The 27,744-nt window shown below is 48.3% G+C and overlaps 1 protein-coding gene across 2 annotated transcripts; it reads left to right on the top strand.

The window, feature by feature from the left end:
- On the top strand, positions 1–25,331 carry LOC143781396 (uncharacterized). 2 transcript variants are annotated; one of them, XM_077267990.1, is made up of 7 exons: positions 1–181; positions 1,162–1,259; positions 3,224–3,292; positions 8,269–8,382; positions 13,303–13,956; positions 15,575–15,637; positions 24,241–25,331. In XM_077267990.1, the coding sequence occupies exons 2-7, from the start codon at positions 1,175–1,177 to the stop codon at positions 24,969–24,971; spliced, it is 1,716 nt and encodes a 571-aa protein (XP_077124105.1). In that variant the 5' UTR covers positions 1–181; positions 1,162–1,174; the 3' UTR covers positions 24,972–25,331. The 2 variants fall into 2 exon arrangements, with proteins under 2 accessions (XP_077124105.1, XP_077124106.1); XM_077267991.1 differs by having other exon boundaries at positions 46–181; positions 8,272–8,382; positions 24,241–25,123.
- The last annotated feature ends 2,413 nt before the right edge of the window (positions 25,332–27,744 follow it).

Genomic DNA, 27,744 nt, shown 5'->3' with positions numbered 1-27,744 from the left:
GTATCAGCAGCAGGAGGATCTGGCTGTTCCCGGATGATCGGTTCCTCGCTGTACAGGCATCAAATGCACGGGCCCCCGGGAGGAGCGGAGGAAGGGCCACAGCACGGAACACCGGCATCCTGCCAGACCTCACTCTCTTCTTGTATTTTCTGCACCCAGCACCTCCCTCCTGTGTCCCTGGGTGAGTCACTTTACTGCAGGCAAACCCCTCCCCAGTCTATTAACCCTTCCATGAGAGAACAGAAGGACCGGTGTACACAATGTGTGTACATAGAAATGTGTAGGAAGGATGTATATAGTACTGATGCATCTGTAAAAATATGATTATAAGAATAATAGGAAGATATAAAATGGATTGTATGGGAAAGATGCAAATATCAAACAACCACAGCTGAATATGTAATTGCATAGGAATACTTTTTATTTTTTTCTTGGAATATTAGATTTGCTTACCTATCTCATATCTATCTATTAATGTATTATCTATCATCTATCTGTCTATTACCTATCTATTATCTATCTATTTATTATCTATTATCTATCTATTATCTATTATCTATCATCTATCTATTATCTATCTATCTATCTATCTATTATCTATCTATTATCTATCTATTATCTATCTATCTATTATCTATCTATCTATTATCTATCTATTATCTATCTATCTATCTATTATCTATCATCTATCTATCTATTATCTATCATCTATCTATTATCTATCCATATATTATCTATCTATTATCTATCTATCTATCTATCTATCTATCTATCTATCTATGTAGTTAGAGAAAAATGGCACAGCACATTCAGTTAGATGGGTACACAGGTCTCCTGGCAATAATCCATATATTTACCAAATATATAAAGATGGGAAGCAGCACTCCAAGGTTTTCAAATGTAAAGGTGGACTTTATTAGGCCCACATCTATCTATTATCTATCTTTTATATATTCTATCTATTTCTATTATCTATCCATTATGTATTCTATTTATCGTATCTCTGGGACACATATTTGTGGGTTCTTCTTATCTGTCTTCCTTTACAGTAAGAATTGACGATATCAGGATTTGGCCCCGTGTCTCTGTGGCCCCTGAAGGTTACATGGTAAGAGCTGATCCTCTGTGACTCCACATTATATCGATATTCTTGTTTTTCAGGTGAGCAGCCATCATGCAGATGTTATCTCAGAAACACTCGTATCTCAGCAGGATCAGAGGAGCGCAGGCCTTCATCAGCATGGACCCCAACCTGTTACGTGAGTGTGCGGAGCGTAGCACCAATTGCTGCACATACACATGGTAGTAGTGTGAGCCGGTGTAGCAGAGCTTACAATTATACACAGACTAAGATCAAGATGCTGGTTGTCTTGCTGAGCACAGTATATGACCTGTGGTATCTCCCTGCTTAACATCATTCTGTAATCATTCTAGCCCTGTGTGCCAATGACTCCAAAAGTGTCAGCTTGGTGGTCCTCCATCTTTGAAGTGTCCTCTGGGCAGTCCTTCATCATTGAAGTGTCCCCTGGGCAGTCCTTCATTTTGGAAGTGTCCTCTGGGCAGTCCTCCATCTTTGAAGTGTCCTCTGGGCAGTCCTTCATCATTGAAGTGTCCTCTGGGCAGTCCTTCATCATTGAAGTGTCCTCTGGGCAGTCCTTCATCATTAAAGTGTCCCGTGGGCAGTCCTCCATCTTTGAAGTGTCCTCTGGGCAGTCCTTCATCATTGAAGTGTCCTCTGGGCAGTCCTTCATCATTGAAGTGTCCCCTGGGCAGTCCTTCATCATTGAAGTGTCCTCTGGGCAGTCCTTCATCATTGAAGTGTCCTCTGGGCAGTCCTTCATCATTGAAGTGTCCCCTGGGCAGTCCTCCATCTTTGAAGTGTCCTCTGGGCAGTCCTCCATCTTTGAAGTGTCCTCTGGGCAGTCCTTCATCTTGGAAGTGTCCTCTGGGCAGTCCTCCATCTTTGAAGTGTCCTCTGGGCAGTCCTTTATCATTGAAGTGTCCCCTGGGCAGTCCTCCATCTTTGAAGTGTCCTCTGGGCAGTCCTTCATCATTGAAGTGTCCCCTGGGCAGTCCTTCATCATTGAAGTGTCCCCTGGGCAGTCCTCCATCTTTGAAGAGTCCCCTGGGCAGTCCTCCATCTTTGAAGTATCCTCTGGGCAGTCCTCCATCTTTGAAGTGTCCTCTGGGCAGTCCTCCATCTTTGAAGTGTCCTCTGGGCAGTCCTTCATCATTGAAGTGTCCTCTGGGCAGTCCTTCATCATTGAAGTGTCCCCTGGGCAGTCCTCCATCTTTGAAGAGTCCCCTGGGCAGTCCTCCATCTTTGAAGTATCCTCTGGGCAGTCCTCCATCTTTGAAGTGTCCTCTGGGCAGTCCTCCATCTTTGAAGTGTCCTCTGGGCAGTCCTCCATCTTTGAAGTGTCCTCTGGGCAGTCCTTCATCATTGAAGTGTCCCCTGGGCAGTCCTTTATCTTTGAAGAGTCCCCTGGGCAGTCCTTTATCTTTGAAGTGTCCCCTGGGCAGTCCTTCATCATTGAAGTTTCCTCTGGGCAGTCCTTCATCTTTGAAGTGTCCTCTGGGCGGTCTTTCATCATTGAAGTGTCCTCTGGGCAGTCCTTCATCTGTGAAGTGTCCTCTGGGAGGTCTTTGATCTGAGAAGTGTCCTCTGGGTGGTCTTTGATCTGAGAAGTGTCCTCTGGGTGGTCTTTGATCTGAGAAGTGTCCTCTGGGTGGTCTTTTATCTGTGAAGTGTCCTCTGGGAGGTCTTTGATCTGAGAAGTGTCCTCTGGGTGGTCTTTGATCTGAGAAGTGTCCTCTGGGTGGTCTTTTATCTGTGAAGCATCTGCAGCTTGGTCCTTTGTTTGTCGCCCGGTCCTTCACCTGTGAAGTGTCCTTTGTTACCTGCAGTCACCCCTCGCTAAACCATCTCATGTGGTCAGAGGACATCAGATGATACAGAAGGGACGGGCTTCCGACGTTATCTATCACAGGACTCTTAATAGATGAAGGACCGCCCACTGGACACATCACCATTTCCTTGCATGCAGGTTCATTTCTATGCTCTGCTGTTTGATGCTATTTTTCACTTAAAATTTTTTCATTCTTTCATGACAGCAGTTTAGGGGGAGAAATGATGACACGTCCCCTGAAATGACATAGTCAGCTCTGCTTCATCTGCTTCTGTGTTTATTAAAGATCACAATTCACTGTTTACACATTGCAGGAATCCCCGAGGTCGTATTGGAGAGAATTGAGATCAAGATAGAGGACGATCCCCTGAGTAAAACAGTAGGTGAGTGACTGAGCTGTAATATGGGGAGACATAGTGACCCAGGGGCAGAGACATCATTGGTGCAACCTGTGCAGCCGCACGGGGGTCCAAGATGTAAGGGGTCCCCTATCACAGGGTATGTGCCCACGATCAGTAAACGCTGCCGGTTGGATGCTGTGTACTTGTTCAACATCCAACCCGCAGCATCCAGATGTTACAGCACAGTGGATGTGATTCAAGAAACCTCATACTACGTCGCGGCTCACTCGCGGAGACGGACATGCGGTGCGTCTTCCCAGACCGCAGCACGTCTATTTGTCTTCTGGACACGCGAGTCCCCACAACAGAAATGACATTAATGTAATGTATTGGACGCGGTGAATCCGCACGGTTCAGTGATCACAGAGGAGTCACCTGCGTCCAGTAGACGGCAGCGAATATACACTGCGTCCAGAGCGCTGCAACTTACGGATTGTGGGCACCGGCCTAAAGCAGGAGGAACTGTGCAGAGTGGTGAGATATTGGACTGCAAAGGGCCCTTATAATGTCCCTGCACAGAGGTCTGATCTATAATATAGAAGGACTGGTCTATAATATAGAGGGACTGATCTCTAATAGAGAGGGGCTGATCTATAATATAGAAGGACTGGTCTGTAATAGAGAGGGACTGATCTATAATATAGAAGGACTGATCTGTAATAGAGAGGGGCTGATCTATAATATAGAGGGACTGGTCTGTAATAGAGAGGGACTGATGTATAATATAGAAGGACTGAGCTGTAATAGAGAGGGACTGATCTCTAATAGAGAGGGGCTGATCTATAATATAGAAGGACTGGTCTGTAATAGAGAGGGACTGATCTATAATATAGAAGGACTGAGCTGTAATAGAGAGGGACTGATCTATAATATAGAAGGACTGATCTATAATATAGAAGGACTGATCTGTAATAGAGAGGGGCTGATCTATAATATAGAAGGACTGGTCTGTAATAGAGAGGGACTGATCTATAATATAGAAGGACTGAGCTGTAATAGAGAGGGACTGATCTATAATATAGAAGGACTGATCTATAATATAGAAGGACTGATCTGTAATAGAGAGGGGCTGATCTATAATATAGAAGGACTGGTCTGTAATAGAGAGGGACTGATCTATAATATAGAAGGACTGAGCTGTAATAGAGAGGGACTGATCTGTAATAGAGAGGGGCTGATATATAATATAGAAGGACTGAGCTGTAATAGAGAGGGACTGATCTCTAATAGAGAGGGGCTGATCTATAATATAGAAGGACTGGTCTGTAATAGAGAGGGACTGATCTATAATATAGAAGGACTGAGCTGTAATAGAGAGGGGCTGATCTGTAATATAGAGGGACTGATCTGTAATAGAGACAGACTGATCTGTAATAGAGAGGGACTGATCTGTAATAGAGGCAGACTGATCTGTAATAGAGAGGGACTGATCTGTAATAGAGAGGGACTGATCTGTAATAGAGAGGGGCTGATCTGTAATAGAGAGGGGCTGATCTGTAATAGTGAGGGGCTGACCTGTAATAGAGAGGGGCTGACCTGTAATAGAGAGGGACTGATCTGTAATAGAGAGGGACTGATCTGTAATAGAGAGGGGCTGATCTGTAATATAGAGGGACTGATCTGTAATATAGAGGGACTGATCTGTAATAGAGAGGGGCTGATCTGTAATATAGAGGGACTGATCTGTAAAATAGAGGGGCTGATCTGTAATATAGAGGAACTGATCTATAATATAGAAGGACTGATCTATAATATAGAAGGACTGATCTGTAATAGAGAGGGGCTGATCTGTAATTGAGAAGGACTGATCTATAATATAGAGGGACTGATCTGTAACAGAGACAGACTGATCTGTAATAGAGAGGGACTGATCTGTAATAGAGAGGGACTGATCTGTAATAGAGAGGGGCTGATCTGTAATAGAGAGGGGCTGATCTGTAATAGAGAGGGACTGATCTGTAATAGAGAGGGACTGATCTGTAATAGAGAGGGGCTGATCTGTAATAGAGAGGGACTGATCTGTAATAGAGAGGGGTTGATCTGTAATAGAGAGGGGCTGATCTGTAATAAAGAGGGACTGATCTGTAATAGAGACAGACTGATCTGTAATTGAGAGGGACTGATCTGTAATAGAGAGGGACTGATCTGTAAAATAGAGGGGCTGATCTGTAATATAGAGGGGCTGATCTGTAACAGAGGGACTGATCTATAATATAGAAGGACTGATCTGTAATAGAGAGGGGCTGATCTGTAATATAGAGGGGCTGATCTGTAACATAGAGGGACTGATCTATAATATAGAAGGACTGATCTGTAATAGAGAGGGGCTGATCTGTAATATAGAGGGACTGATCTGTAATAGAGACGGACTGATCTGTAATAGAGACGGACTGATCTGTAACAGAGAGGGACTGATCTGTAATAGAGAGGGACTGATCTGTAATAGAGAGGGGCTGATCTGTAATAGAGAGGGACTGATCTGTAATAGAGAGGGGCTGATTTGTAATATAGAGGGACTGATGTGCAATATAGAGGGACTAATCTGTAATATAGAGGGACTGATCTGTAATATTGAGGGACTGATCTGTAATATTGAGGGACTGATCTGTAATATTGAGGGGCTGATCTGTAATAGAGAGGGGCTGATCTGTAATAGAGAGGGGCTGATCTGTAATTGAGAAGGACTGATCTGTAATATACAGGGACTGATCTGTAATATAGAGGGACTGATCTGTAATAGAGAGGGGCTGATCTGTAATAGAGAGGGGCTGATCTGTAATATAGAGGGACTGATCTGTAATAGAGAGGGATTGATCTGTAATATAGAGGGACTGATCTGTAATAGAGAGGGACTGATCTGTAATAGAGAGGGGCTGATCTGTAATATAGAGGGACTGATCTGTAAAATAGAGGGGCTGATCTGTAATATAGAGGGGCTGATCTGTAATAGAGAGGGATTGATCTATAATATAGAAGGACTGATCTGTAATAGAGAGGGGCTGATCTGTAATAGAGAGGGACTGATCTGTAATAGAGAGGGGCTGATCTGTAATTGAGAAGGACCGATCTGTAATATACAGGGACTGATCTGTAATATAGAGGGACTGATCTGTAATAGAGAGGGGTTGATCTGTAATAGAGAGGGGCTGATCTGTAATATAGAGGGACTGATCTGTAAAATAGAGGGGCTGATCTGTAATGCTACGTTCACATTTGCGTTGTGCGCCGCAGCGTCGGCGCCGCAGCGCACAACGCAAACAAAAACGCGGCAAAACGCACGCTAAAACGCTGCGTTTTGCGCCGCATGCGTGCTTTTTGGCCGAAAGTTGGACACAAAAAAAATGCAACTTGATGCGTTTCTTGCGTCCAACGCTTGCAGCCATGCGGCGCAAAACGCAGCACAACGCATGTACATGCGCCCCCATGTTAAATATAGGGGCGCATGACGCATGCGGCGACGCTGCGGCGCCCGACGCTGCGGCGCTGACCGCAAATGTGAACGTAGCATAATATAGAGGGGCTGATCTGTAATAGAGAGGGACTGATCTATAATATAGAAGGACTGATCTGTAATGGAGAGGGGCTGATCTGTAATAGAAAGGGACTGATCTGTAATAGAGAGGGGCTGATCTGTAATAGAGAGGGACTGATCTGTAATATAGAGGGACTGAGCTGTAATAGAGAGGGACTGATCAGTAATAGAGAGGGGCTGATCTGTAATAGAGAGGGACTGATCTGTATTATAGAGGGACTGAGCTGTAATAGAGAGGGACTGATCTGTAATAGAGAGGGGCTGATCTGTAATAGAGAGGGGCTGATCTGTAATAGAGAGGGGCTGATCTGTAATATAGAAGGACTAGTCTGTAATATAGAGGGACTGAGTTGTAATAGAGATGGACTGATCTGGAATAGAGAGGGGCTGATCTGTAATAGAGAGGGGCTGATCTGTAATATAGAGGGACTAATCTATAATATAGAGGGACTGATCTGTAATATAGAGAGACTGAGCTGTAATAGAGAGGGGCTGATCTGTATTAGAGAGGGACTGAGCTGTAATAGAGAGGGACTGATCTGTAATAGAGAGGGACTGATCAGTAATAGAGAGGGGCTGATCTGTAATAGAGAGGGACTGATCAGTAATAGAGAGGGGCTGATCTGTAATAGAGAGGGACTGAGCTGTAATATAGAGGGGCTGAGCTGCAATATAGAGGGGCTGATCTGTAATAGAGAGGGACTGAGCTGTAATATAGAGGGGCTGAGCTGTAATATAGAGGGGCTGATCTGTAATAGAAAGGGACTGAGCTGTAAGATAGAGGGGGGGGGAGCTGCAATATAGAGTGACTGAGCTGTAATATGGAGGGACTGAGCTGTAATATAGAGGGACTGATCTGTAATATAGAGGGACTGAGCTGTTATATAGAGGGACTGATCTGTAATATAGAGGGACTGAGCTGTAATATAGAGGGGGGGAGCTGCAATATAGAGTGACTGAGCTGTAATATAGAGGGACTGAGCTGTAATATAGAGGGACTGAGCTGTAATATAGAGGGACTGAGCTGTAATATAGAGGGACTGAGCTGTAATATAGAGGGGCTGATCTGTAAGATAGAGGGGCTGATCTGTAAGATAGAGGGACTGAGCTATAATATAGAGGGGCTGAGCTGTAATATAGAGGGACTGAGCTGTAATATAGAGGGGCTGAGCTGTAATATAGAGGGGCTGAGCTGTAATATAGAGGGGCTGAGCTGTAATATAGAGAGGCTGAGCTGTAATATAGAGGGGCTGAGCTGTAATATAGAGGGACTGAGTTGTTATATAGAGGGACTGATCTGTAATATAGAGGGACTGATCTGTAATATAGAGGGACTGATCTGTAATATAGAGGGACTGATCTGTAATATAGAGGGACTGATCTGTAATATAGAGGGACTGACCCGTTCTATTCTTTCTACTTCCAGTAGGAAAGGAGGCGCCAATTGTAGGGGAACGTCAGGTTAAATCTGAGAAGGAGTGGAAGACGGAGAAGCGTGATCCCCCGGAGGAGAGCGCCGCTGCTCCCTGCTGCAGCCCGGGTGAGTGTCCTCTTATCATTATATGGAAAGGAAATGAATGGCCGTCGCCCCGACCTCCCACAATGGCTGCTGCTCCAGCATCAGTAATTATGTGACGTTCACGGCACTCAGGACAAATATGCTTTTATTTATAAGAAAATTGAATCAATAGTAACATTTCGGCCCTATAACATGGGCCTTTCTCAAACTTGGATTGCAGAGAAAAAGATTTTCCCTTTGGTAACTGTTAGGTCGGCGTCACACTTGGCGTATGAAAATACGGTCCGTTTTTTACAGGCGTAATACGCAGAAATGATCCCAAAACAGTGACCCATATGTCATCCGTAGGCAAGGTGTGGCAGCGTATTTTACGCATGTCATCCTTCATATGTAATCCGTATGGCATCCGTACTGCGTTTTTTTCTCGCAACCTTGCTAAATGGAGATAGAATGGATCCATGGGCTCAAATATTCATGAAGACATATATACAGTCTCTATATATACAGGTCCTTCTCAAAAAATTAGCATATAGTGTTAAATTTCATTATTTATCATAATGTAATGATTACAATTAAACTTTCATATATTATAGATTCATTATCCACCAACTGAAATTTGTCAGGTCTTTTATTGTTTTAATACTGATGATTTTGGCATACAACTCCTGATAACCCAAAAAACCTGTCTCAATAAATTAGCATATTTCAACCGTCCAATCAAATAAAAGTGTTTTTTAATAACAAACAAAAAAACCATCAAATTATAATGTTCAGTTATGCACTCAATACTTGGTCGGGAATCCTTTGGCAGAAATGACTGCTTCAATGCGGCGTGGCATGGAGGCAATCAGCCTGTGACACTGCTGAGATGTTATGGAGGCCCAGGATGCTTCAATAGCGGCCTTAAGCTCATCCAGAGTGTTGGGTCTTGCGTCTCTCAACTTTCTCTTCACAATATCCCACAGATTCTCTATGGGGTTCAGGTCAGGAGAGTTGGCAGGCCAATTGAGCACAGTAATACCATGGTCAGTAAACCATTTACCAGTGGTTTTGGCACTGTGAGCAGGTGCCAGGTCGTGCTGAAAAATGAAATCTTCATCTCCATAAAGCATTTCAGCCGATGGAAGCATGAAGTGCTCCAAAATCTCCTGATAGCTAGCTGCATTGACCCTGCCCTTGATGAAACACAGTGGACCAACACCAGCAGCTGACATGGCACCCCACACCATCACTGACTGTGGGTACTTGACACTGGACTTCAGGCATTTTGGCATTTCCTTCTCCCCAGTCTTCCTCCAGACTCTGGCACCTTGATTTCCGAATGACATGCAAAATTTGCTTTCATCAGAAAAAAGTACTTGGGACCACTTAGCAACAGTCCAGTGCTGCTTCTCTGTAGCCCAGGTCAGGCGCTTCTGCCGCTGTTTATGGTTCAAAAGTGGCTTTACCTGGGGAATGCGGCACCTGTAGCCCATTTCCAGCACACGCCTGTGCACGGTGGCTCTGGATGTTTCCACACCAGACTCAGTCCACTGCTTCCTCAGGTTCCCCAAGGTCTGGAATCGGTCCTTCTCCACAATCTTCCTCAGGGTCCGGTCACCTCTTCTCGTTGTACAGCGTTTTCTGCCACATTGTTTCCTTCCAACAGACTTACCATTGAGGTGCCTTGATACAGCACTCTGGGAACAGCCTATTTGTTGAGAAATTTCTTTCTGGGTCTTACCCTCTTGCTTGAGGGTGTCTATGATGGCCTTCTTGACATCTGTCAGGTCGCTAGTCTTACCCATGATGGGGGTTTTGAGTAATGAACCAGGCAGGGAGTTTTTAAAAGCCTCAGGTATCTTTTGCATGTGTTTAGAGTTAATTAGTTGATTCAGAAGATTAGGGTAATAGGTCATTTAGAGAACCTTTTCTTGATATGCTAATTTATTGAGACAGGTTTTTTGGGTTATCAGGAGTTGTATGCCAAAATCATCAGTATTAAAACAATAAAAGACCTGACAAATTTCAGTTGGTGGATAATGAATCTATAGTATATGAAAGTTTAATTGTAATCATTACATTATGGTAAATAATGAAATTTAACACTATATGCTAATTTTTTGAGAAGGACCTGTATATCAGCGAGACACACATATATATATATGTAGATTTCATACAGCACTAGATAGCAGAAAAGCCGGTAATTCAATTGCCGACTTTTGCTCTCTCCTTATCAAACCCGACAGGATATGAGACATGGTTTACATACAGTAAACCATCTCATATCCCTTCTTTTTTACATATTCCTCACTAATGATGTTAGTAGAGTGTGTGTGCAAAATTTGGGGGCTCTAGCTGTTAAAATAAAGGGTTAAATCACGGAAAAAACTGGCGTGGGCTCCCGCGCAATTTTCTCCGCCAGAGTAGTAAAGCCAGTGACTGAGGGCAGATATTAATAGCCTAGAGAGGGACCATGGTTATTGGCCCCTCCTGGCTAAAAACATCTGCCCCCAGCCACCCCAGAAAAGGCACATCTGTAAGATGCGCCTATTCTGGCACTTGGCCACTCTCTTCCCACTCCCGTGTAGCGGTGGGATATGGGGTAATGAAGGGTTAATGTCACCTTGCTATTGTAAGGTGACATCAAGCCAGGTTAATAATGGAGAGGTGTCAATAAGACACCTATCCATTATTAATCCTATATTAATAAAGGGTTAATAATACACACACACATTGTGAATAAAGTATTTTAATGAAATAAATACACAGGATGTTTTAATATTTTATTATACTCTCAATCCAAATGATGACCCATGTCTTCTGTAAAAAAGGTAAAAAAACCAAACAACAATATCCCATACCTCTCCGCCGCTACAGTCATGTCCCACGCTGTAAATCCATCAGAAGGGGCTAAATAATTTTACAACCATGAGCTCTGCTAATGCAGCTGTGCTCCTGTCTGTAAAAACTGGGGAGTGAATGGAAAGCAGGGGAATGTAGCTACCTAGACTTGCGGTGCTGCGTCCCCTGGTGGCATAACCTCATATGAACTCGAGCGTGGGAATTTTTCTGAATATTTTTTCACGCTCGAGTTCATATGAGTTTATGCCAGCAGGGGGCGCAGCACCGCAAGTCTAGGTAGCTACGTTCCCCTGCTTTCCATTCATTCCCCGTTTTTTTTTCATGTTAACTTTGTTTCAGGTGACAAGGGTCTTCAATTGGATTGAACGTATAATAAAGATATTACAACACCATGTGTATTTATTTCATTAAAATACTTTTTTCCAAATGTGTGTGTTTTTTTAACCCTTTATTAATATTGGATTAATAATGGATAGGTGTCTTATTGACGCCTCCATTATTAACCAGGCTTAATGTCAAGGTGACATTAACCCTTCATTACCCCATATCCCACCTCTACAGGGGAGAGGGAAGAGAGAGGCTAAGTGCCAGAATAGGCGCATCTTCCAGATGTGCCTTTTCTGGGGTGGCTGGGGGCAGATATTTTTAGCCGGGGGGGGGGGGGGGAAACCATGGACCCTCTCCTGGCTATTAATATCTGCCCTCCGTCACTGGCTTTCACTCTGGCGGAGAAAATTGCGCGGGAGCCCACAACAATTTTTTCCGTGATTTAACCCTTTATTTTAACAGCTACAGCCACAAAATTTTGCACACAGACACTTCTAATATTAGTAGTGAGGAATATGTAAAAAAAGAAGGGATCTGAGATGGTTTACTGTATGTAATCATGTCTCATATCCTGTCGGGTTTGGGAAGGAGAAATGAAAAGCCGGCAATTGAATTACCGGCTGTTCTGCTATCTAGTGCTGTATGAAATATATATATATATATATATATATATATATATGTCTCACTGACATTATATATATCTCCCTCCCTATACTATGTGTAGACATTTATTCTATCTATACTGTTCTAACCTGTCAGTGTGATTTGACTGTACACCGCACTCAATTACCGGCTTTTCTAGAGAACACCGGTCCGTATTTCTCACAAGTCACACTGCTGGTCCGTGTATAATCCGTATTTTTCTCGCCTCCATAGACTTTCATTGGCGGATTTTCTATGCAATACGCTGACAGCATTCTGCGATTTTCTACGCCCGTAAAATACGGTGAGAAATATACGGCAGATAGGAGCTGTCCCATAGAGAATCATTGGTCCGTGTGCAATGCGTAGTTTTTGCGCCTCTCATGCGTCCGTAAAACTCTCTAGTGTGACGCCGGCCTCATGGCGACAGCACCATTATCAGGGTGTTACCAGTCACTTACATCCTCACTGTTGGGTATAAGGTTTCTTACAACATGTCCAATCTTTTTAAAGGGACAGGTACGAGCCTCTTGTGTTATTGCTGTATCCACTGTTCAGCTGTAATTCCTGTATTTGGTCTCATTCTCGCCCTGTGCACATATGTTACTGAGTCACTGGTTGTGAACCGTTCACCGCAGCAAGCAGAGATACTGCAAATGGTCATTGAATGTTTAGCTGAAGTTTATCTGCCTACAGCAGGAGATGTCTGTGACAGCCTGGACTGATACATTGCAGCAAAGTAACAGAAACTTGGCCTGAAGTGTATTGTTAGATTCGATACAATTGTATCCAACCCTCAGCTGTGGGAAGTATCAGGTCTGTTCAGGTTTTTGGCCAGGGGAGGTCGACAGGGATGTTTACCTTCACTGATGGCAAGCGGAGATCTTGATATTTTTTCTAAAAAGACAAAGTAGGCAAAATAGTGGCCAACTCTGGGGCCAAGATAGTTCCAGGGCCCTTTGCTGCCTCTTGGGTCCCGGATGTTTTGAGGTCCCCATGCAGCGCTCCTGACCCATAAACCCTAAATATTGGTTTATTTGGTAAATATAATATCCATTTTGTGTTTTTTTTTTTTTCCTCTTCTCCACTTTTCCTGTCTATTCCTGTGGGCATTTGTCATGTATTCAGCTGGCACAGACGGTGGCACCGGGTGCCAGGGGGCAGAAGACAGTATAGAATATCATCGGGAGACGGCACCTGCAAAGCCCGGAGGTAACGGGGAGCCGGGGAGAGCGGCCTCCAGACCGGGGTGTAACGGGCTGTCCAGGCAGATTGGGAGGAACCCTGGACGGAGGAAGAGGGGCGGCTGGCGCCAGTATGTGTTTAGGGACCGGCAGCAATTTGACCGAAAGATGAAGATACACAGTGCTGCCTATGTGGAAGAGGAGCGGCAGCGGGGGCAGAGGTTCAGTGAAGAAGAGAACAAGGTGCTGGTAGAGAGCGTGCTCAGCCATTACAAGGAGCTCTGCGGGTACTCTGCCCTGAAAGGCAGCGCCTCCAGGAAGAAACGTCTCTGGCAGGAAGTGGTTAATAAGGTCAACAGTATCGGGGCCACTTACAGGACTATCGAGGTGTGCAAGAAGCGCTACGGGGACTGCAAGCGAGCTGTGAAAGTCAAGATGGCGGCTCTGGAACATCAGGCCATGGGGGGCATCGGCCCACCGGAGCAGATCAGGTTCAATCACTGGGAGGAAAAATTACGGCAGAAGATCGTCTCTGTGACCATGAATGCAGCACAACGTGTACTGGACACATGCAAGCCCTCCAGCCTGGAGGACCCCGGTGAGTGCAACTATGGGGGGACTAACGGTCACAGCATGGAATATAGGAAAATAAGCTACGGCACAAATTGTAATGTATGCTTCTTCCTCCAGAAGTATTAGCAGCCCCAACCTCCTTCCCCAGTAGACACAGTAGACTCGTCCGTTCCCCAGTAGTCACAGCAGACTCGTCCGTTCCCCAGTAGTCACAGCAGACTCGTCCGTTCCCCAGTAGTCAAAGCAGACTTCCTTTCCCCAGTATTTATAGCAGATCCCTCCTTCTCCAGTAGGCACAACAGGCCCCTCTTTCTACCAATAATTATAGCATACCCCTCCTTCCCTCAGTAGTCACAGCAGGCCCTCCCTATCCTTCCCCCAGTAGTCACAGCAGGCCCTCCCTTTCCTTCCCCCAGTAGTCACAGCAGGCCCTCCCTATCCTTCTCTCAGTAGTCACAGCAGAGCCTCCCTATCCTTCCCTCAGTAGTCACAGCAGAGCCTCCCTTTCTTTTACCCAGTAGTCACAGCCAGCCCTCTCTATCCTTCCCCCAGTAGTCACAGCAGGGCCTCCCTTTCTTTTACCCAGTAGTCACAGCAGACCCTCCCTATCCTTCCCCCAGTAGTCACAGCAGGCCTTCCCTTTCTTTTACCCAGTAGTCACAGCAGGGCTTTCCTTTCTTTTACCCAGTAGTCACAGCAGGCCTTCCCTTTCTTTTACCCAGTAGTCACAGCCGGCCTTCTCTATCCTTCTCCCAGTAGTCACAGCAGGGCCTCCCTTTCTTTTACCCAGTAGTCACAGCAGACCCTCCCTATCCTTCCCCCAGTAGTCACAGCAGGGCCTCCCTTTCTTTTACCCAGTAGTCACAGCAGACCCTCCCTATCCTTCCCCCAGTAGTCACAGCAGGGCCTCCCTTTCTTTTACCCAGTAGTCACAGCAGACCCTCCCTATCCTTCCCCCAGTAGTCACAGCAGGCCTTCCCTTTCTTTTACCCAGTAGTCACAGCAGGCCTTCCGTTTCTTTTACCCAGTAGTCCCAGCAGATCCTCCCTTTCTTTCTTCCAGTAGCCACAGCAGCCCTCTCTTTCCTTTCCCCATGATCAACCCATCTTTCTTTCTCCAAATCAGACCCCCATTATTTCCACCTGTAATGACAACAAGCCCTCCCTTTCCTTCCCCACCAGTCTGGACAGGCATAGTCATGGGAAGCCTCTCTCTTTTTTTACTCCAGTAGATTCAGCAGTTCATTTCTTTCCTTCCCTGTAATTACCCCAGTCCCTCCCTTTGTTTTCCCCTGGTAGTCACAGCTGACCCCTGCCCATTCCCAGTCAGTGTTGGGCTCCTCTTGTACCAGCTCTTTCTTACTCCCCTTATTGCCCCACTTCCCCAGTATACAGTGCAGTACCTCCCCCTCCCCTACTACCCCTGGTCCTGTCCTTCTAGTAGTCACAGCAGACCCCTCGTGCCCCAGTAATCACAGCATTCCTGGCACTTCTGACATTAGCCCCCCAGTAGTTATAGCAGTGCTCCTTCTCCCCATGATGTTCAGCAATGCCCCGATTCTTCATGTAGTGACATTACAGACCCCCGTCCTCCAGTGATCACAGCACAGCTTCACCCGAAAAATAAGGATTTCATTTTTTCAGATTCCATTGCTCCATCAACACCTCAGCAGTGTCCATCCTGGACCCCCATCATCGATACTTCAGGTGAGACCCCCATTATAACAACATCTGTTTTGAACTAATTCCGGAGGTAAAACATTGTGCAAAAGTCTTAGGCAGGTGTGGAAAATGCATAGAAAATGATGGAGGTGATGGGCGGTCACCAGATAATGATGATGGAGGCGACGGGCGGTCACCAGATACTGTTATTATTATTATTATTATTATTATTATTATTATCATCATCACTATTTACACACCTGCCTAAAACTTTTGCACAGAACTGTATATACTTAAAATGGACACCTTCAAGCAAAAACTTTTTTTTACCTAAATTCATGTATTTGGGGCTAAAAATATTTTCTGCATTTGGGTTTTATTACTTCTTTTGCAGTACTTGCTTCCTATAGCCTCTGCGTTGCACTGTCTGTCACTGGCTGAGTTAACTGGTATTTCATCAGTGAGCTCAGACTAATGAAAAGTAAGGCTTTTATCTGCCTTTCCCTGATCTACTCTCAACTGATTTATGACCACACTAAAGGAAAACTTAGCTTTCATGTGGTCATAAAGCCGCACAGAGGCGCTCAGCGAAAGACAGACCAGAGAGTTACAAACTCTCCACCAGAATGATCTCACTGACTGATTTTCAGATGACTCATTCTGCAGCTGGCAAGTAAAAAAAAAAAAAGCCCCTAGTTTCAGTGAGAACTGAGTTCACCCACATTTGATGGTGGAGAAAAAGTCTTCTTAATGTATTATTATTTTAATACATAGCAATTTCAGAATTTCAAGATATCTCCCCCATATACGGTAATACTCTATCTCCCTCGCAATAATTCCTACACAGGCCCCTAGGATATAGCAGAGCTGAAGTGTTGTTACAGAATGTTCCTTATAATGGGACTCTGAGGATAAATCCAAGATTAATGAATGATAAAATAATCCATTTATCGGGACGGAGTCCAGACCGCCCACATCCCCACAGGCAATGCAGTGTAAGAGTCATTGAGCATAGTTGTACCTTGTGAAGGAAGCCCCTGTACCTCCCACGTCACCAATCCGTGACGTCACTACACAGGCACAGCTCTCAGGCGCCCCCTTTGTCTCTCAGGTCAGTAAGGGAACTGCACCTAGAGCAAATGGCCGCCGGGGAGGCTGCCCTGTTACCCACACTGGGTATTCTAGGATTCGCAATCAGAGTAAAAGGATCAGCCCAAAATTAATTTATGATTTAATTGCCTTAAGGGCGCACTAGGTAATTACAAGAAATATACAATCACAATATATCAAGAGTTACAGTCAGAGTACAATACAACAACAATGATACAAGGCTTAAGGTATAAAGCTGGAGGTCACTTTACCAGGTTAGAGGTCGCTTGTGGAAGCCGGGGGGCGCAGCGTTCCGCAGGTCCAAAACTTTAGTTGCCGGGCAGCCCCCAGAAAGCGTGTGCTTGCTCCCCTCTGGCTGGCATGCCCTGTTTCTTAGCTGGTCATCTTCTGTGTGTCCCACTCTCCACATGTTCCAGCTCTTAACCCTGCCGTGTCCCTCCCCCTGTAGCTGGGTGGGCTTAGCAATCTCCACCCCTCTGCCTCCCTGCAAGATTTATTCCAATATCTAATAAATGGGATAACTTCTCTCAGGATGATCGGATCAGTACCCGGGCAGTACCAGCGCCTGTGGTTTGTTCTGCCGGTCGTACAGGGATCAAACCTGGACCCATTCGGTCCCTGTGGGAGGCTGATCTCTATATCTCGGGTTTCAGACCTCCCACAGACACAGGAGTCGCACTATTAGATGCACAATTTCTTTAGGACGAGGGGAATATTTTTTATGAGCCGGTATCTCGGATTATGCGTCCATAATTCATGATTCCATGTTGGAGACGGTTTGACTGGACAGCCATAATAGATGTGTATCCAGTGGCCACTTGACATGCGTGGTTTAATTAAGCCCCCAGGCATTTCCAAGCCCCCTGCTGGTGTGGCTTCCTCCCTGAGCTTTGAAGTACCTTCTGCAATCTACACTGAGCTCAGCCGATTACCATACTAATAGGCACTATGTTCATTAGAAAAGGTGGGGGCCAGGAGCACTCCTCTCTGCAGACCTGTGACCAGGAGACAAAATGGAGTCACGCCAATCTGTGTTAGTATGCCCGTCCAAGATGGCGGCTGTTCCCTCATCACACCTCCCTACTTTAGAGGGCGCTAGGGGGCATCACATTCCTGTGTTCCTCCGTGCGCCCTTCCGCACCTTCTCCTTGCCGGGACAACCCATCAGCGTTACCATGGTCTCTGCCGCTTCTGTGGCGAATGCTGAAGTGATACTGCTGGAGAGCCAGGCTCCAGCGTAGCAACCTCCCATTCGTCCCAGAGACCGAGTGTAACCAGCTGAGGGGGTTGTGGTCTGTTTCCACGGTGAAGTGGCGTCCGTACAAGTACGGCTGCAGACGCTGCAGGGCCCATACAATTGCCAGACATTCCTTCTCCATCGTGGAATAGGCCACTTCCCTCGGCAGGAGCTTCCGGCTCAGGTACAAAACAGGGTGTTCATGTCCCGTAGTGTCGACCTGGCTGAGCACAGCACCGAGGCCAAAGTCACTGGCATCGGTCTGTACTACGAACGGCCGCGTGAAGTCGGCTGCCTGTAGTACCGGAGAGCTAGACAAGGCGGTTTTGAGCGCCTGGAAAGCTGTCTCACAGGCGACTGTCCAGTCGACTGCGACGGGCAGCTTCTTCTTGGTGAGGTCCGTCAGGGGCTTGGCCAGGGTGCTATAGTGTGGAACAAACCTCCTATAGTACCCGGCAGTCCCCAAGAAGGACATCACCTGCTTCTTGGTCCTGGGGGAGGGCCAGGAGGTGATGGCATCCACCTTCCCGGGCTCTGGCTTCAGAGCTCCCCCACCTACCCGGTGTCCCAGGTACTGGACCTCACTCATACCCACCTGGCACTTTTCTGGCTTAATGGTCAACCCTGCCCTCTGGATCCTCCCCAACACCTGCGCCAGGTGCTGTAGGTGATCCTCCCAGGTGGGACTGAAGATGGCAATGTCATCCAGGTACGCGGTCGCATACCCTTCCAGTCCCTTGAGCAGCGTGTTGACCATCCGCTGAAAAGTGGCAGGGGCATTCTTCATGCCGAAGGGCATCACCGTGGACTCGTACAGTCCAAATGGGGTGATAAAGGCAGAGCGTTCCCGTGCCTTAGGGGTCAGGGGAATCTGCCAATATCCCCTGCTCAGATCCATGATGGTCAGGTACTTGGCCCCGGCCAGTTGATCGAGCAGGTCATCGATGCGCGGCATTGGGTACGCATCGGTGACCGTCACAGCGTTGAGCCCCCGGTAGTCCACGCAGAACCGCGTAGTTCGGTCCTTTTTTGGGACGAGGACTACCGGCGAAGCCCACGCGCTGTTAGATGCTTGGATCACCCCCAGCTTCAGCATCTCGTCTATCTCTTGGCGCATGTGCTGCTGCACCTCGAGAGAGACCCGATATGCTGAACGCCGGATCGGGGGGTGATTGCCGGTGTCCACATCATGGACGGCTGCCTCAGTCCTTCCGGGCAGGCTGCTGAACAGCTCCCGAAAGGGGTGTAGGGTGACCCCCAGCTGGGAACGTTGGTCCTCCGAGAGCTGGTGGCCAACCCCCACATCCTCGATGGATCCACCCGCCTTGGCTTGGGTGAGCAGATCCAGGAGGGTCTCTACCTCCCCTTCCTCCGGGAGGTTGCATACTGGGTGGGCACAAGCCTCCCGCTCATGATGTGCCTTCATCATGTTCACGTGGAAGGCCTTCCTCCTTCCACGGGCGTGGTCCAGGGTGACCAGATAGGTGACGGCGTTGAGCTGCTGGTGCACAAGGTATGGACCCTCCCAGGCTGCCTGAAGCTTGTTTTGTGGGACGGGGACCAGTACCCACACCTTTTGACCCACCTGGTAGGTCCTCTCACAAGCATTCTGGTCGTACCACCGCTTCTGGTCAGCTTGGGCCTGGGCCATATTGTCATGCACCAGCCGTGTCAAGGCCGTCATTCTGTCCCGGAAGCGCACAACATACTCAATGGCCGACACTCCAGGGGTGGCAAAATCTCCTTCCCACGCTTCCTTCACCAGAGCAAGGGGCCCCCGTACACGTCGCCCGTACAGGAGCTCAAAGGGGGAGAACCCCGTTGAGGCCTGTGGAACCTCCCGGTAGGCAAATAGAAGGTGTGGGAGATACCGCTCCCAGTCTCTCCCGTGGGAGTCGACCAACATCTTAAGCATCTGCTTTAAGGTGCCGTTGAACCGCTCACACAGGCCATTGGTCTGTGGGTGATACGGGCTGGCTACCAGATGTTGCACCTGGATCTGCTTACAGAGAGACTCCATCAGCTGTGACATGAACTGGGTCCCTCGGTCGGTGAGCATTCCCTGGGGAAACCCCACTCTGGAGAAGATCTCCAGTAAGGCAGTGGCCACTTTGTCAGCCCGAATGGATGACAAAGCGACCGTCTCCGGGTACCGAGTGGCATAGTCCACTACCGTTAATATGAAGCATTTCCTGGAGCGACTGGGAGTGGACAGAGGTCCAATGAGATCCACAGCCACCCTCGAGAAAGGCTCTTCAATGATGGGCAGAGTTACCAGTGGGGCTTTGGGGCGTCGCCCCGCCTTCCCCACCCTCTGACAGGTGTCACACGAACGGCAGTAGGCAATTACCTCGGTCCTCATTCCAGGCCAGTAGAAATGCTGCGCTAGCCTGGCCCTGGTTTTAGCGATCCCTAGGTGTCCAGCCATGGGAATCTCGTGTGCTATCCGCAACAATTCCACCCTGAACGGATAGGGTACCACTAACTGTCGGTCCCTGGGCCACGCCTCCGGTGAACCCTGCTGGACCGATACCCGGTACAGCCGTCCCTGGTCCCAGACCAAACGCTCGCGGTCTGACTCACCAGGAGGCTGTGCCGCCTGCTCCTTGAGAGTTTTCAGGCTAGCGTCAGCTTCCAACGCTGCCTGAAATCCCTGACTCGATGTGGCGAGAATGGACGACACTGCCACATCCGCTGTCAGCTCCCCGGGATCTGTCTCCTGGCCGCTGTCTGACTCGGCCGCCACTTGGTCAGAGAGGGGGAAGCCTTCGGACCTCTGCAAGGCTCCTTGGGCTCCGGCGCTCCCACTCCTGGTGACAGCGGCCACGACCGCTGTGCCCATGGGTAGCGCCTGCTTCCCCCCGACTCCTGACCAAGTCGCCGGGTCAGGCAGACTTCCCTGCCCTCCTGACATCCCGGGTGTGGGGAACTCCTGCCCTGGGGTCTTACCTGGTGGCTCCTCTCCTGGGACGCCTCCTCCCCCCATGGCCTGTTCCTCTTCCTGCAGGGGCCCTAGGCTCAGCAGGCTGGATTCACTTAGGGGCCCTACACTGCCCATAGCAGCCCCTCCCTCCACCTCTGAGCTCTCCCCTACAGTCTCCTCACCTGTCCTCCCTGTGAGCCCTGTGTGTGTGGTGTCAGTGTATGGATTACCCTCAGGTTTCAATCCCTCCTCCACTGTTGGAGGCACATTCAACACATCAACATTCACAGTAGAGTCATGACATTCTTGGGGAGCCGAACTTGGGGGTTCAGTGGCCACATACTGAGACACTATCCGCCCCAAATCGGTCCCAAGTAATACATTGGCAGGAATATTTGACGTTACTCCCACCTCCCGCATTCCCCTCCCGGCGCCCCAGTCCAAAAACACCTTGGCGACAGGCAGCGCCGGTTCCACGCCTCCAATTCCGGAGACTGAAAGGGTTTTTCCCGGTACCAAGTCTTGAGGGGACACCACCTCAGGACGTACCAGGGTTCGTTCAGCGCCTGTGTCCCGCAGTCCTATGACCGCTGTGCGGCCGATAGTGACGGGTTGGTAATTGTCCAGGGACCTCCCACCACCCCCTCCCACACATAAAACAGTGGACGGTTTCAGGGACAGGGATGAGGCCTTAAGACGCTGGGGACATGCAGACTTGAAGTGTCCCAGCTGGTTGCAGTGATGACAACGTCTGGGTTCTGCGCCTGGCCTGGAGAGGGCAGCAGGGGGGTACACCCCTTGCACTCTGGGGGCTGGGGAAACAGGGGCAGGATTGGGCTTACCCCCTCTCCAGGAGCTGCTGGCAGGCTTCTTCGGCTCAGGCGCCCGGTTATTGGCATACTCGTCTGCCAGGGCGGCTGTAGCAGAAGCCCCCTTCGGTTTCCGGTCACGAAGGAACTGCTGGAGGTCCTCTGAGCAGTTCCACAAGAACTGCTCCGTGACGAACAGTTCCTGGACCTCCTGGCGGGTGTTGAGCGCTAGACCCGAGGTCCAGTGCTCTGCAGCTCGCAGCAACGCCCGCATGTGGTCGGTCCAGGTGTCCTTTGGGCCCCGCTGCAGGCTCCGGAACTTCTTGCGGTAGGACTCCGGGGTGAGGTTGTAGTGTTGGATCAGGGCCCGTTTGATGCTGCTGTAGTCCTGCTCCGCCCCGGCAGGTAAGTCCCCCAAAACTTCCAGGGACTTACCCCTCAAACGGGGGGTCAGGTATCTTGCCCACTGAGCCGGGGCCAGATGGTGTTGAAGGCAGGTCCTTTCAAAGGCCAGCAAGAAGGAATCCAGGTCTCCATCCTTCTCAAGCAGAGGGAAGTCCTCGGCCCGGACTTTGGAAACCCTGGACTCTGGTGGTGCTGGGGCGTCCAGCGGGAGCCCGTGTTGAGCCATCTCCAGTCGGTGCTGGCGCTCCGCTGCTCTCTCTGCCGCTGCTTGCTCTGCTGCCCGCTCTGCAGCTTTCTCTGCCCGCTCTGCAGCTTTCTCGGCCCGCTCCGCTGCCTCACGGCGTTCTGCACGCTCTTGCTCCACCGCTTCACGGCGTTCTGCACGCTCGGCCTCCGCTGCCTTCTCTGCAGCTGCCATGAGTCTCATATAGGCGTCTTCATTACCCGCCTCGAGACGTGCCACTGCCGCTGCAACAAGGGCCTCTGATGTGGACAGGCTGGGGCGGGTAGGTGGTGGGTAGTCCCTTGCCGGACTAAGCACAGGTGGCTGGCTCCTTGGGGAGTCTGGGCTGAGCTCCCCCTCGCCTTGAACAGTAAAGTCCACCACCACCTCCTCATCGACCATAGCACTGGCCTGCGCCCTCACTGCACTCCTGGTGCCCTCTGCCATCTTTGGAACCTCTGGTTACTGACACAGCTGTAACCCTGACCTTGCACACAACTTATTATATTTACACTCTGACCGTCTAGTGCTGGGCTGACCTTAAGACCCCAGCAGTGAAAGTTACCACTGGTAGCCTTTAGTGTCTGGGAGTAGGGGTCCCACGCACACTATTACTCTGATCCCACTGCTGCCACCACTGTGAAGGAAGCCCCTGTTCCTCCCACGTCACCAATCCGTGACGTCACTACATAGGCACAGCTCTCAGGCGCCCCCTTTGTCTCTCAGGTCAGTAAGGGAACTGCACCTAGAGCAAATGGCCGCCGGGGAGGCTGCCCTGTTACCCACACTGGGTATTCTAAGATTCGCAATCAGAGTAAAAGGATCAGCCCAAAATTAATTTATGGTTTAATTGCCTTAAGGGCGCACTAGGTAATTACAAGAAATATACATCACAATATATCAAGAGTTACAGTCAGAGTACAATACAACAACAATGATACAAGGCTTAAGGTATAAAGCTGGAGGTCACTTTACCAGGTTAGAGGTCGCTTGTGGAAGCCGGGGGGCGCAGCGTTCCGCAGGTCCAAAACTTTAGTTGCCGGGCAGCCCCCAGAAAGCGTGTGCTTGCTCCCCTCTGGCTGGCATGCCCTGTTTCTTAGCTGGTCATCTTCTGTGTGTCCCACTCTCCACATGTTCCAGCTCTTAACCCTGCCGTGTCCCTCCCCCTGTAGCTGGGTGGGCTTAGCAATCTCCACCCCTCTGCCTCCCTGCAAGATTTATTCCAATATCTAATAAATGGGATAACTTCTCTCGGATGATCGGATCAGTACCCGGGCAGTACCAGCGCCTGTGGTTTGTTCTGCCGGTCGTACAGGGATCAAACCTGGACCCATTCGGTCCCTGTGGGAGGCTGATCTCTATATCTCGGGTTTCAGACCTCCCACAGACACAGGAGTCGCACTATTAGATGCACAATTTCTTTAGGACGAGGGGAATATTTTTTATGAGCCGGTATCTCGGATTATGCGTCCATAATTCATGATTCCATGTTGGAGACGGTTTGACTGGACAGCCATAAGAGATGTGTATCCAGTGGCCACTTGACATGCGTGGTTTAATTAAGCCCCCAGGCATTTCCAAGCCCCCTGCTGGTGTGGCTTCCTAACTGAGCTTTGAAGTACCTTCTGCAATCTACACTGAGCTCAGCCGATTACCATACTAATAGGCACTATGTTCATTAGAAAAGGTGGGGGCCAGGAGCACTCCTCTCTGCACACCTGTGACCAGGAGGCAAAATGGAGTCACGCCAATCTGTGTTAGTATGCCCGTCCAAGATGGCGGCTGTTCCCTCATCACATACCTTGATGGAGCAGAGAACTTACACATTTGGAGATCAATTTGATATATTCGGATCCACTAGGGTTTATCACCAAGTGATGGGGGTGATCTACATTTTGGGTGGACATTGATTTAGTAAAATCTTTTCCTTGTTCTCTGCAGCTCCGCAGATGACCCAAGCCCTGACGTGTGAGCCCGTCTCTGACTATGACGAGATTTCCTCCCCGGCAGACATCCACCTTATCGGTGAATGGTCGGAGGAAGAAGCCCCTTGTACCCCAGCCACCCATGAGGCAATGAATGGTGCCGAACTGCAGCCTGAGTACAAATTACCTGCCCCCCTGGACATCACAAACGGCCCCGAGCCATCAGTCAGTGAGCAGCATTACCAGCTGCAGGAAGACCGTGCCCGCATCCTCCACCACCTGAAACAGGCCGGCAATGCCGAACTGCACAAGTTACGAGAAAACGTAGTGGAAGGAAACGCCAGGATGGTGCAGCAGCTGGAGGGGCTGGCGTCGGAGGTGCGAGAGCTAAACGCTCACGTGCAGCAGATACACATGAACCAAACGCATTTCAACCACATGTTCCAGAACTATATGAGCGACACCAAACAGTTCTACGGGGCCATCGTGCAAGCCATAAAAGCCCTGCAGCCGGCCCCGACTGTGAGCCCTATGGCGTCGCCTGCATCGTCACCTAAATACCCGGCAGCCCAATCCAACCCCAGCCAAATATTGGAGACGGCGGCCATGTTTGACTCCACATCAATGTCTCCGGCAGGTTCTGCAGAACCAGCGTCTGCTTCGTCCACCGCCTCGGAGTTCAACCCAAGTAGACAAAGACGGAGAGCGGCCACGGCTTTCCAATCCCGGCCTCGGAAAAAACATTGATCCGGACGTTGCCTATCTGACCATTACGGCAGCTTCTTGATCTCCATAGTTGATGGTATTCCAGCAGCCAATCTGGAAAAGCAGAGCTGCAGTGTAAAGTATGTGTGCGGGACAAAGCAACAAACGGATCATGTGATGAGAAATCGGGTGAATTTTAGACTACCTCAGACCCCAGCAGGCAGCGCAGCCGAGCCGGAGTCAGTAATGTCCAAATGTAGCAGAGACAAGACGGCGCCGGGTATTGCTACCCAAACGTGGCGATATAGTGTCACGTCGGAGGAACGCGGCTTCTTCATGTCTTTATTATCATCGAAGCTGATCGCTAATAAATCTGTAACGTGCCTCCTCGAGTCTAAGGAAGATATTGGATGTTGGTGCTGATATTGACTCTTTTCCTTAGATTTTTCTTGAGGAAATTACTTTAACCCCTTCCTGACATCGGACGTACTATCCCGTCGAGGTGGGGTGGGCCCGTATGACCACCGACGGGATAGTACGTCATCACCGATCAGCGGCGCTCACGGGGGGAGCGCGGCCGAGTGTCAGCTGCATATCGCAGCTGACATCCGGCACTATGTGCCAGGAGCGGTCACGGACCGCCCCCGGCACATTAACCCCCGGCACACCGCGATCAAACATGATCGCAGTGTACCGGCGGTATAGGGAAGCATCGCGCAGGGAGGGGGCTCCCTGCGGGCTTCCCTGAGACCCCCGGAGCAACGCGATGTGATCGCGTTGCTGCGAGGGTCTCCTACCTCCTTCCTGGCTGCAGGTCCCGGATCCAAGATGGCCGCGGCATCCGGGTCCTGCAGGGAAGGAGGTGGCTTACCGAGTGTCTGCTCAGTGCAAGCGCTGGTAAGCCTGCACCGATGTAAGTGAGATCGGTGATCTGACAGAGTGCTGTGCACACTATCAGATCATCGATCTGTAATGTCCCCCCCTGGGACAAAGTAAAAAAGTAAAAAAAAATTTTTCCACATGTGTAAAAAAAAAATAAATTAAAAAAAATTCCTAAATAATAATTAAAAAAATATATATTATTCCCATAAAAACATTTCTTTATCTAAATAAAAAAAAACAAAACAATAAAAGTACACATATTAAGTATCGCCGCGTACGTAACGACCCAACCTATAAAACTGTCCCACTAGTTAACCCCTTCAGTAAACACCGTAAGAAAAAAAAAAAAAAAACGAGGCAAGAAACAACGCTTTATTACCATACCGCCGAACAAAGAGTGGAATAACACGCGATCAAAAAGACTGATATAAATATCCATGGTACCGCTGAAAACGTCATCTTGTCCCGCAAAAAACAAGCCGCCATACAGCATCATCAGCAAAAAAATAAAAAAGTTATAGTCCTGAGAATAAAGCAATACCAAAATAATTATTTATTCTATAAAATAGTTTTTATCGTATAAAAGCGCCAAAACATAAAAAAATGATATAAATGAGGTATCACTGTAATCGTACTCACATGACCTCACATGACTCTGTGGAGCAAAATGTGGAAAAATTATAGGTCTCAAAATGTGGAGACGCAAAAACTTTTTTGCTATAAAAAGCGTCGCTGGTTTCACACTTGCGTTTTTGTCTGCGGCGTTTTTTGCACAAAAAAACGCATGCGTTTTTTCCCTATATTTAACATTGAAAACGCATGCGTTTTTTTGTACGGGTTTGGTCGCGTTTTCAAACGCATGCGTTTTTTTTCTGCATGCGTTCATTTTCAGAAATACAACCTGCAGTATTTTCTTGCGTTTTTAAGCACATGCGTTTGCGTTAAAAACGCATGCGTTTTTATCGAAAAAAAACATAAAACACACTGAAAAGCCACCCACCACCATCAAGGTGATAAAGAGATCCAAACCCTAACCCTAACTCTACCCCTAACCTCACCCCTAACCGTTTAATGAACATTTTCTGACAGTCATAGTGCCACGTATTTCAGTGCCACGTATTTCAGTGCCACGTGTTTCAGTGCCACGTGTTTCAGTGCCACGTGTTTCAGTGCCACATGTTTAAGTGCCACGTATCACGTATTTCAGTGCCACATATTTAAGTGCCACGTATTTCAGTTGCACGTATTTCAGTTGCACGTATTTCAGTGCCACGTATTTCAGTGCCACGTATTTCAGTGCCACGTATTTCAGTGCCACGTATTTAAGTGCCACGTATTTCAGTCACGTTTAGGGGTAGGGGTAGGGTTAGGGTTAGGGCTAGGGTTGGAGGTAAAGTTAGGGTTAGGGTTGGGGCTAAAGTTATGGTTGGGGCTAAAGTTAGGGTTTGGATTACATTTACGGTTTGGATTAGGGTTGGGATTAGAATTATGGGTGTGTCAGGGCTAGGGGTGTGGTTAGGGTTACCGTTGGGATTAGGGTTAGGGGTGTGTTTGGGTTAGGGTTTCAGTTATAATTGGGGGGTTTCCACTGTTTAGGCACATCAGGGGCTCTCCAAGCGCGACATGGCGTCCAATCTCAATTCCAGCCAATTCTGCATTGAAAAAGTAAAACAGTGCTCCTTCCCTTCCGAGCTCTCCCGTGCGCCCAAAAAGGGGTTTACCCCAACATATGTATTATCAGCGTACTCGGGACAAATTGAACAACAACTTCTGGGGTCCAAGTTCTCTTGTTATCCTTAGGAAAATAAAAATTTGGGGGGCTAAAAATCATTTTTGTGGGAAAAAAAAGATGCTTTATTTTCACGGCTCTGCGTTATAAACTGTAGTGAAACACTTGGGGGTTCAAAGTTCTCACAACACATCTAGATAAGTA

Source organism: Ranitomeya variabilis, chromosome 6, assembly GCF_051348905.1.
Source record: "Ranitomeya variabilis isolate aRanVar5 chromosome 6, aRanVar5.hap1, whole genome shotgun sequence".
Taxonomy (NCBI): domain Eukaryota; kingdom Metazoa; phylum Chordata; class Amphibia; order Anura; family Dendrobatidae; genus Ranitomeya; species Ranitomeya variabilis.
Note: the sequence above shows the minus strand (reverse complement) of the source record. Positions and strands in the feature narration are given on the sequence as shown.